At 43.6% G+C, this 12145-nt stretch overlaps 1 protein-coding gene across 5 annotated transcripts in view; it reads left to right on the top strand.

The window, feature by feature from the left end:
* Window positions 1-12145, top strand: part of tmem255a (transmembrane protein 255A) — a 104850-nt gene that overhangs the window by 80727 nt on the left and 11978 nt on the right. For all 5 annotated transcript variants that reach the window (XM_073057870.1, XM_073057869.1, XM_073057874.1 and 2 more), the window contains one exon: window positions 3179-3338. In XM_073057870.1, coding sequence (XP_072913971.1) covers window positions 3179-3338 — 160 coding nt within the window. The remainder of the gene's footprint in view (window positions 1-3178; window positions 3339-12145) is intronic.

Here is a 12145-nt window from a genome sequence, read left to right as displayed (position 1 = left end):
CTATTGAATCTTGAAAGGCCTAGATAGAGTGGATGTTTCCTATAGTGGGTGAGTTTACAACCAGAGGGCACAGCCTAAGAATAGAAGGAATTCCCTTTTAGAACAGAGATGAGAAGGAATTTCTTTAGCCAGAGGGTGGTGAATCTGTGGAATTCATTGTCAAGGACAGCTCTGGAGGCCAAGTCATTGGATATATTTAAAGCATAGGTGGACAGGTTCTTGATTAGCCAGGGTGTCAAAGGTTACAGGGAGAAGGCAGAAGAATGAGGTTGAGAGGGAATGGTGAAGCAGATGCGGTCGGCCAAATGGCCCAATTCTGCTCCTATGTCTTTTGGTTTTATAGTCTTATCCCACCTGTACTGATTGTGATATTGGAAACTCTCATCTTCTTACATAGAGTTAAATTTTAAAAATAACACTTCCAAAGGACCTTGTGTTGATTGAACTGGACAATGGATAGTTTTAAAAGAAATTAAAATCTATGCTACAAGTTATGGTGAAGTAAACAGTAACAATTCCTACCACCAGAGAGTTTTTAAATCATATTTTATGTTGAGGCATCGGACACATGGGCTCCCCTGGATTTTTGCTAATTCCACTTGAACTTTGCAGCTTCTCATTGTAATTCCTCCCTCTGCTTTGCCCTTCCCAGGCAGTACAGTTTTTCCAGCCACCTTATCTCCTAGCAATCGTTTGTAGAATATGTGTTGTGTGTTCATGTCAAGTGGCTTGGTTGTTGTAATTCACTGGATTACACTTTTTATTGTGCTGATTTTTCATGATTTGAAATACAGAAAATGAGAACTTTCCATTTCCTTGAATAGTTTGGCAAAAGAATACTGATGCACGCAATTTCCTTGGAGAAAGAGCCAAATAGGAGGCAGACTGGAATGCTCAAACAAAAGGCCAACACACTTCAAAGTTCAAAATAAATTTATTATCAAAGTACGTATATGTCACCATCTACTACCCTGAGATTCATTTTCTTGTGGGCATTCACAGTAGAACAAAGAAATACAATAGAGTCGATAAAATACTGGCTGACAAACAACCAACATGCAAAGAAGACAAACTGCAAATAAAAATTAAAGGATGGATGGAAAGATAATAATTTTAATAATAATGACACTGAGAACATGATTTTTGGAGTTCTTGAAAGTTAGCCCGTAGATTGTGGAATTAGTTCAGTACTGTGGTGAGTGAAGTTATCCACACTGGTTCAGGAGCCTGATGGTTGTATGATAATAAATATTCCTGAACCTGGTGACGTGGGACCTCAGGCTCCTGTACCTCCTTCCCGAATGAGGGCAGCAAGAAGGGAATATGGCCTGGATGGTGGGGGGTCCCTGGATGATGGATACTGCTTTGTTGTGGCAGTGTTCTTGCTAGATGTGCTCAGGAAAGACAAATCATGCATAATACAAAACAAATAGTGACGATAATAATTAATAAATAAATAATATTGAGATCATGAGTTGTAGAGTCTTTGAAAGTGAGTCTGTGGGTTGTTGAATCAGCTCAGCGTTGAGGTGAGTGAAGTTATCCTCGCTGGTTCAGCAGCTTGATGGTTGAAGGTAATGACTGTTCCTGCGCCTGGTTCGGTTGGGGTTTGAGGGATAATGATTCTGTGATTTATAAATCTCTGTGGAAAATGAAAGTAGGAATTCAATTAATGTGAAATTGTTCTAATCCCCAGAAACGCTATAAATAAATGCAGTAGTATGTATGTCAAGGAATACCAAGTGGTTTAATTATGTTAACGACAAACAGCAGCCAGAACTGCAAATGTAAGATTGTTCACATTTTATATTGGTTAACCATTTGATCAATGAAATTCATGCATTTTATTCTAACACAAGTAGATTATTGAACATTCAGCTACTGCGCTATCAAATTTGCTTCATCTGCTTATTTTCCTGAATACATTTTCTTAAAAATTCCAGTTCTAATCAATGTTTCAGTGCAATGGCTCATTCAGAGCAAATAATCAAAACCAATGTCAGCTCCATCATGGGTACTGTCCTCTATAGTATCCAGGCCATCTTCTGGGACTAGTGCCTCAAAAAGGCAGCATCCATCATTAAGAACCCCCATCACCCAGGACATACCCTCTCCTCATTGCTACCATCAAGAAGGAGGTACAGAAGCCTGAAGACACACACTCAGTGATTCAGGAACTGCTTATTTCCCTCTGTCATGCCAAGCCAGCTGCCTGCGGTTAATGGGGAGGTAGAACATCATGCAGTGCTGTAGGGCGGAACGTTATCCCTGGGATTGTCCCTCATTTGGAACAGAGGTCTATCTGTGGCTTGAGGGCTGAAAGTAAAAATCCACAAGACCGTCAGATAAAGGAGCAGAATTAGGCCTATTGAGTCTGCTCTGCCATTTCAACATGGCTGATCCATTTTCCCTCTCAGCCCCAATATCTTGCTTTCTCTCCGTAACCCTTCATTTCCTGACTAATCAAAAACCTATAAACCTCTGCCTTAAGTATTCCCAATGACTTGGGCTCCACGGCTGCCTATGGCAATTAATTCTACAGATTTACCACTACCTGGCTAAAGCAATTCCTCCTCATCTTCATTCTAAATGGACATCCCTCTATTCTGAGGCTGTGTCCTCTGGTCTTAGACCCTCCCACCACAGGAAACATCCTCTTCACATCCACTCTATAAGCATTCAATAGGCTTCAATGAGATCCCCCCATAGTCTTATGAATTCCAGTAAGTAGAGACCTAGAACCATTAAACACCCCTCAGATGATAAGCCTTTCAATCCCAGAATCATTTTCACATCCTTTCTTAGATTAAGGAGCCCAAAGCTGCTCACAGTATTCTAAGTGAGGCCTCACCAGTGCCTTATAACATTACATCCTTGCTTTTATATTCCAGTCCCCTCAAAATGAATGCTAACACTGCATTTGCCTTCCTCACCACCAGCTCAACCTGCAAATTAACCTTCAGGGAATCCTGCACAAGGATTTCCAAGTCCTTTTGCACCTCAATTTTTTGGAGTTTTTCTCCATTTAGAAAATAGCCTCCTGTTTTGTTTCTCATACCAACATACTTGACCATATACACCCTGACGCCATATTCCATCTGCCACTTCTTTGCCCATTCCCCTGATGTACAAAACTCCAAAGTCTTTCTAATTTTTTTTCCCTATTCCTTCGTTGCAGTCGAGACACTCTGGGTGGCTATTATGAATACAATGATGTGGGAAGTTGCCAAGAAGTTATTCACCTGTATCACCTGCTGTGGTCATCGACAATCCTCAATATCGTGGGGTTGTTCCTTGGAATCATCACCGCAGCTGTCCTTGGTTCCTTCAAAGACATGGTATTAAACTTTCTCTGTTTTACTAAAGCAAATCTGAGGTGGTTGTCTGTTGTATCTGATGATGGCAGGAAACCTGTGCGGGAGAGTTTTTGAAGTGGAAGAGCCATTGCATTGGGGCAGTTCCACTCTCTCGCCCTCAGAGGTCCGCGTCCAGTCGTACGAGTAGTCGTCACATCTGGGGTCTTCTTTGGTTGCAGTGGATGACCATGCGGTGCCTTGTCATGGCCTTCGCTCTCCATTGGAGAGTGTTGCAGGCCATTGGATCTCATCCTCCCAGTCTGCTGGAGCTGACTTCACGTGCTGGGGCAGGCAGGTCCCTATCTCACTGGTGTATGAGGCCTGCCAGCTACACTCACCTGGTTTAGCCCGCCTTTGTACTGGGCTGTGGACGCTGTCGCACGCAAACAGCTAGTTGGAGCCACAGGTGAGAGCTGAGTGTCCGCTGGGGACCAAAGGTGAGTGAGCTGCCCCAGAATGGACTTGACAGGCCCCTTCACCAGAGGTGCTGTCCCTTCCTGGACACAGAGGCGAATTGTATTTGGATAATCTCAGGTGCCTCTTCTTCATGTGATGTAGGGATAAGAGAAGCTTTGCCTTCTTCCTTTTTGCTGAAGAGGTAAGAGAAATACAAGTTTCAATCTATGCGAGACACTGAGGGAATGGTGGAGCCCAAGTTCCTGTACAATGCTGACAGAGCACTACACTCTCAGAGGAGTTACCTTTCAGACGATATGTTATAGCAATACCTTAAGATCCCATAACAGTATTTCAAAATAAAAAGGACCAGGGAATTCTCCCAAGTGTTCTGACAAATGTGTATTCCTCAACCAGCGTCATTTACAGAGAATATCTGAGTGCTATCAAGTCCCACTTTACGGGAACTTGCTATTGCACAACTGGTTGCCCAGTTCCTTTTTAACTCATTGGTTGCTGGTTGCTTTGGTGTGTCCTTAGGTTGTGAAAGGCATTGTTTGAATGCAGCATTGTTCTATTAAGCAGAAGAGATTCTGCCGATGCTGGAAATCTTGAGCAAAACACACAAAATGCTGGAGGAACTCAGCAAGTCGGGCAGCATCTATTGAAGAGAACCCTATGGAGGGATTCCTGCACAAGGAGACCTGAGTACCTTTACACCTCCTATTTTTGACTTTGCTCCCCATTTAGAAAACAGTTTACATGTTTATTCCTTCTAACAAAGTGCATGACCGTACGCTGCCCTACATTGTAATCTATCTGTCATTTATTAACCCATTCCACAAATCTGTCCTTCTGCAGATTCCCAGCTTCCTCAATACTACCTGCCCCTCCACCTATGTTTGTATCTTCCACAGTCTTGGCCACAAAGCCATCAATTCCATCATCCAGATCATGGACATATAATGTGAATGTTCACAACACCGACTCCTTCATTACACTGCTAGTCACCAGAAAAGGATCCCTTTATTCCCACTCTCTACCTCCTGCCAATCAGCCAATCTTCTATCCATGCTCATATCTTTCCTGTAATACCATGGGCTTGTATCTTGTTTAGCAGCCTCATGTGTGACACTTTGTCAAAGGTCTTTTGAAAATTTTAAGTAAACAATATCCATTAATATCACCCTCACCCACATTCCCATGAGTTCACTCCAGATTCTATCACTCACAACAATCTGGATTATTTATTCTGGACAATTTGGTACATGGAGCTTAGAAAAATAGAGGGCTATGGGTAACCTGAGGTAATTTCTAAAGTAAGAACATGTTCAGCACAGCGTTGTGGGCCGAAGGGCCTGTATTGTGCTGTAGGTTTTCTATTTACTGACCAACCCAGATATTTTTCGGATGTGGGAGGGAAATGGCGCACCTGAAGGAAATCCACCCAGTGACTTGGAGAACGTGCGAGCTTCACGGACTGTGCCGGAGGTGAGGATTGGGCAATTGGACATGGGCGGCTGTAGCTATGAAGCCCCAGCTGTAAGTCTCTTGAGAAAACTCCTATGGGTGACTGAGAGGAGACCTACTGACGCTTAAACCAGCATTTACTCTGTGAGGAAACAAAACCCACATTGAATTTGCATTGTGTATATTCCAGAGCTGCCCAAATCAACCATTCTCCCCTCCCTGTCAATACTAGAGGAGCCCTTCAATCTGTGATCAAGCGAGTTTTGTTAGTTAGGGGTACTGCTGAAGTACAGATAGCCCATGATCTTATTGAAGGAGCAGCAACTGAAGGGAGAGAATGGCCTGTCCTTTTCTCCTATGCACTGAGTTACTGCAAAGCTGTTGTCACTGGTATTGCCACATCAGTGCCTCCCTGACACACCATGGACTTGATCCCTCATCGAGCCTTAACAGTCAGAGAATCTCTTACCTCCACAGATGCAACAAAAAGAACCTATTCCTTCATTCTCACCTCTGTATGGGTTAGTTTGATGGCAGCAATGAATAGGCGTGTTTAGGAATTACCTTCGGCCAGGGGTTCCTAACCTTTTTTATGCCAAGGACCGATACCGTTAAGCAAGGGATCCATGGACCTGGGGTTGGAAACTCCTGCTGGGAGCACAATTTAAAATAATTTAGTCATGGATAGAAGTCTGACCTGCCATTCAATCACGACCGATTTATTACCCCTTTCAACCCCGTTCTCCCGCCATCTCCCCATAACCTTTGACGCTTTGACTAATCAAGAAAATACAAACCTGTGAAGCCACCTGTGGCAATCAATTCCATAGATTCACTACACTCTGGCTAAAGAAAATCTTCCTCATCTGTGTTCTAAATGGACTTGTCTCCATTATGAGGCTGTGCCCACTGGCCCTGGACTCCCCACTATAGGAAACATCCTCTCTATCTCAGTAGGTTTTCCTGAGGTCCCTTCATTCTTCTAAACTCCAGTGAGTACAGGCCCAGAGCCATCAAATGTTCCTCGTGTGCTAACCTTTTCATACCTGGAATTATTCTTATGAACCTCCTCTGTGCCCTGCCCAAAGGCAGCACATCTTTTCTCAGATACAGGGCCCAAAACTGCTCACAATACCGGTACTCCAAGGGTGGTCTGACCAATGCCTTATAAAGCCTCAGCATTACGTCCTTGCTCTTGCTCGTGGTGGAGGGAGTACATTTGGATTGGAGGGTTGTGACTAGTGGTGTCCCACAAGGATCGGTTCTGGGACCTCTACTTTTCGTGATTTTTATTAACGACCTGGAAGTGGGGGCGGAAGGGTGGGTTGGCAAGTTTGCAGATGACACAAAGGTTGGTGGTGTTGTGGATAGTGTAGAGGATTGTCTAAGATTGCAGAGAGACATTGATAGGATGCAGAAGTGGGCTGAGAAGTGGCTGATGGAGTTCAACCCGGAGAAGTGTGAGATGGTACACTTTGGAAGGACAAACTCCAAGGCAGAGTACAAAGTAAATGGCAGGATACTTGGAAGTGTGGAGGAGCAGAGGGATCTGGGGGTACATGTCCACAGATCCCTGAAAGTTGCCTCACAGGTAGATAGGGTAGTTAAGAAAGCTTATGAAGTGTTAGCTTTTATAAGTCGAGGGATAGAGTTTAAGAGTCGCGGGGTAATGATGCAGCTCTATAAAACTCTGGTTAGGCCACACTTGGAGTACTGTGTCCAGTTCTGGTCGCCTCATTATAGGAAGGATGTGGAAGCATTGGAAAGGGTACAAAGGAGATTTACCAGGATGCTGCCTGGTTTGGAGAGTATGCATTTTGATCAGAGATTAAGGGAGCTAGCGCTTTACTCTCTGGAGAGAAGGAGGATGAGAGGAGACATGATAGAGGTATACAAGATATTAAGAGGAATAGATAGAGTGGACAGCCAGTGCCTCTTCCCCAGGGCACCACTGCTCAATACAAGAGGACATGGTTTTAAGGTAAGGGGAGGGAAGTTCAAGGGGGATATTAGAGGAAGGTTTTTTACTCAGAGAGTGGTTGGTGTGTGGAACGCACTGCCTGAGTCAGTGGTGGAGGCAGATACACTAGTGAAATTTAAGAGACTACCAGACAGGTATATGGAGAAATTTAAGGTGGAGGGTTATATGGGAGGCAGGGTTTAAGGGTCGGCACAATATTGTGGGCCGAAGGGCCTGTACTGTGCTGTATTGTTCTATGTTCTATATTCTAGTCCTCCCAAAATGAATGCTAACATTGCATTTGCCTTCCTGACCACCAACTCAACCTACAGAGTAACCTTTCAAGAATCCTGCAGAATAACTCCCAAGTCCCTTTGCACATCAGATTTTTAAATTTTCTACCCATTTCGAACATAGTCTACGCTTTATTCCTTCTACCAAAGTGGATGACCATACACTTCCCGACACTGTATTCCATCTGTAACTTCTTTGCCCATTCTCCCAATCTGCCTCAATCCTCTGCAGAATCTCTGCTTCCTCACCAATACCTGCCCCTCCATTAACTTCATATTGTTGGCAAACTTGGCCACAAGGCCATCAATTCCATCATCCAAAAGAAGCAATTCCTGCCACTTGATGCTGGCAGCCAACCAGAAAAGGCTGCCTTTATTCCCACTCTTTGCCTTCAATCAATCAACCAATTGATCTATGCTAAAATCTTTCCTGTAATCCCATGGGCTCTTAACTTGTTAAACAGCCTCATGTGTGGCACCTTGTCAAAGGCCTTCTGAAAATCCAAGGAAACAACATCCACTGACAATCCTTTGTCTATCCTGCTTATTATGGCCTCAAAGAATTCCAACAGATTTGTCTAACATGCTTTTCGCTTAAGGAAATCATTCTGACTTGGCCTATTTTATCATGTACCTCCAAGTATCCCAAAACCTCATCCTTACTCATCAACTCCAACATCTTCCCAACTTCTGAGGTCATGCTTACTAGCCTAAAATTTCCTTTCTTTTGCCTCCTTCCCTTCTTGAAGAGTGGAGTGAGATTTGCAATTTTTTGAATCTTGAAAGATCATTATTAATGCTCCCACAATCTCTTCAGCTTCTTCTTTCAGAACCTTGGGGTATACTCCATCTGTTGCAGGTGCCTTACCTACCTTCAGATATTTTAGCTTACCTTCAAAGGTTTCAAAGGTACAGTTTAATGTCAGAGAAATGTATACAATATACTTTTTTCTCACAACCATCCACGATAACAGAGGAGTGCCCCCAAAGAATGAATGAGTTAAATGTTAGAACCCGAAAGCCCCCCCCCCAGTTCACCCCTCCCATGCGTAAGCGGCAGCAAGCAACAATTCCCCTCCCCCCACCGGCTGAAGAAAGCAACAGCACCCACCACCGAGCACTCAAGCGTGCAGCAAATCATCAGCAAAGACACAGACTTGCAGTATCCCAATGACTACTTGTTCACCCGGTATTTGACACACCACAGGCTCTCCCTCTCTCTCTAATAAGGGAGAAAGAGGTGTCTCTGTTTCACAGCGAGAAGGGAGACATAACAAACAACTCGCTGATTTACGATGTTAAAAGTCTGTTGTGTCACTTTTTCCGAGCTCTGTGCCCAAAGAACTCAGGTCTCTGGGCACACAGCCAGCAGCCAGCTTGCTGCTTTCGATCTTCCATCTCCCATGACACACCGGATTCCTGCAGAGACACCGACCTTCGGTCCGCCTGTCTCCAGAGCCATGAGATCCTGGACCGGTGAAGACAAGCATAGCTCTTAGGCCACACACTTGGCATATTGAACAACGGCCGGTCGTGAAACCCCGAGAGCGGGTCCCATTCCCGCAAAGAACCCAAGTCAACGTGTAACTCCGGGTCAGGGTCTTCAAAAAAACCCTGAAAGGGAAAAACAGGAATATTTAAGATGGAAATAGAGTTGTTTCCGAAGATGCAAGCAAAGGAGTCACCATTAGGTGCCATGGTCTCCTCCTAAGCTCCTTCCCTTCTTGAAGAGTGGAGTGACATTTGCATTTTCATGATTTTTGAAAGATCATTGCTAAAGCTCCCACAATCTCTTCAGCTTCTTCTTTCAGAACCCTGGGGTATACTCCATCTGTTCCAGGTGCCTTACCTACCTTCAGACATTTTAGCTTCCCAATACCGTCTATCTAGTTTTAGCAACTGGACTTACTTCTGCCCTCGACCCTTGAATTTCTGACTTACTGCCAGAGTCTTCAACAGTGAAGAATGACGTAAAATTCTTAAGTTTGCCCACCGTTTATTTGTTCCCCATTACTCCCTCTCCAGCATCATTTTCCAGAGGTCCAATATCCACTCTCACCTCTCTTTTACTCTTTATATATCTGAAAAAAATGATATCTTCTGATATTATTGGCTAACTTACCTTCATATTTTATCTTTTCTTTCCTTATGGCTTTTTAGTTGCCTTCTGTTGGTTTTTAAAAGCTTCCCAATTCTCTAACTTCCCACTAATTTTCTGCTCTATTTACATAGAACATAGAAACATAGAAAACCTACAGCACAATACAGGCCCTTCAGCCCACAAAGCTGTGCCAAACATGTATTTACTTTAAAAATTACCTAGGGTTACCCATAGCCCTCCATTTTTCTAAGTTTCATGTACCTATCCAAGAATCTCTTAAAAGACCCTATTGTATCCACCTCCACCACTGTCGCTGGCAGCCCATTCCACACACTCACCACTCTCTGAGTAAAAAAACTTACCCCGACATCTCCTCTGTGCCTGCTTCCAAGCACCTTAAAACTGTGCCCTCTCATGTTAGTCATTTCAGCCCTGAGAAGAAAGCCTCTGACTATCCACACGATCAATGCCTCTCATCATCTTATATACCTCTATCAGGTCACTTCTCATCCTCCGTCGCTCCAAGGAGAAAAGGCCAAGTTCTCTCAGCCTACTCTCATGGCATGCTCCCCCAAATCCAGGCAACATCCTTGTAAATCTCCTCTGCACCCTTTCTATAGTTTCCACTTCCTTCCTGTAGTGAGGTGACCAGAACTGAGCACAGTACTCCAAGTGGGGTCTGACTGGGGGTCCTATAGAGCTGTAATATTACCTCTCAGCTCTTAAATTCAATCCCACGATTGATGAAGGTCAATACACCATACGTATGCCTTCTTAACCACAGAGTCAACCTGCACAGCAGCTTTGAGTGTCCTATGGACTCAGACCCCAAGATCCCTCTGATCCTCCACACTGCCAAGAGTCTTACCATTAATACTATATTCTGCCATCATATTTGACCTGCCAAAATGAACCACTTCACACTTATCTGGGTTGAACTCCATCTGTCACCTCTCAGCCCAGTTTTGCATTCTATGGATGTCCCGCTGTAACCCCTGACAGCACTCCATACTATCCACAACACCCCCAACCTTTGTGTCATCAAAGTGTCAGTTATCACCACTTGGGGTTCCATTCCTGACACTGTCTGTAAGGAGTTCATATGTTCTCCCCATGACCGTGTTGGTTTCCTCTGGGTGCTCTGGTTTAATCCAGACACAGGACTAGGGTTAGTGCATTGTGGGCGTGCTACATTTCTACCAGAATTGGGTTGTCCCCTGCATGATCCTCGCTGATTTGATTTGACACACAATGATGCATTTCATTGTGTATACATCTGACAAGAACAGCTAATCTCTTTATCTTTTATTTTGTTTCTTTCAAGATGCACAGCTTTTATAAAGCCATTTCCTTATTTGGCTGAGATGTTAATGGAAAGAAGAAGATAAAATCTAATGAAGGAATATACTTGACATGTGCCACTTAAAATTCTGAAATACATATGGCCTGATTGAAGAATCTGTAACAAAATGGCTCCATACATGCTCGTCATTACATGGAGAAAGTCATTACCACATTTTTGATGCTTTGAGTACTACGCAGAATTAAAGTTTTGAACATGAATAATTTGTGCAAAAATTGTCCCTGTTACTAGTGCTTCAAGTTTCTTGACCTGGGGGTGGGGAGGAATGAGGACCTTCCAGGGGTTTAGTCAGTAATAGTATTGACAAGTTTGAAAATGTGTCGGGTTTGCAGTCTGAAGATTTGTTTTTCTGGTCACTTTGATTTTATTCAAAATGAAGAACTTAAAATGCAATTTCACATGGCTGCATCTTCCAAGGGTTGGTTTTGCCAAAACCATTAGCCCCTTTCCAATTTACTTTTATTTTTGCTGTGTTTCTGCTTGAATATTAAAATTCCTTAGGAACAGAGAGAACTCTTTGCTGTGGAGCAAGTGATTTCAATGTGAAATGGGTTGTAACATGTAGAAAGCAGCCACAGTCCTGATCTTCAGTAACTAAATAACCATGGCAAAAATAATGCATCATTTATATTACCATCATTTACATAATTAAGTTTTATCAAAGCTGTGTCAAACAAATTTCCTTTTCATTACTCATTTGCGGCATCTGGACAAGAGTAGCATTTATTGCTCCTTTCTTTTTATTCATAGTTATAGAGGGTGACAGCACAGAACGAGGCCCTTCAGCCCATCTAGTCCACACTATTATTCTGGCTAGTTCCATCGACTAGCAATGTTTGTGGTGTAGACCGAAGAGGAGCTGGAATTACCTTGTGCTCCATCTTGGGGCTAGAGGTTGCAGGTTTGGAGGTGTTGTCAGAGAACTGTTGGTGAGCAGTGATTTTTTGTAGATGGGTCCATATGGCAGTGGTGGTGCACTGGTGGTGAAGGGAGTGACTGTTTACAGCGGAGGATTAAACTCCAATCAAGCAGGCTATACTTTTTTTGAGATACAGCACAGTAACAGGTCCTTCTGGCCCAACAAGCCATTGCGTCCATGTGACCAATGAACCTCCTAACCCGTACATCTTTGGAATGAGGGAGGAAACTGGAGCACCTGGAGGAAACCCAGGCCATCATGGGGGAGAACATAGAAACTCCTTATAG

The sequence above is a fragment of the Hemitrygon akajei genome, chromosome 10 (assembly GCF_048418815.1).
Source record: "Hemitrygon akajei chromosome 10, sHemAka1.3, whole genome shotgun sequence".
Classification (NCBI taxonomy): Eukaryota; Metazoa; Chordata; class Chondrichthyes; order Myliobatiformes; family Dasyatidae; genus Hemitrygon; species Hemitrygon akajei.
This window is presented reverse-complemented; position numbering and strand designations above follow the sequence as displayed.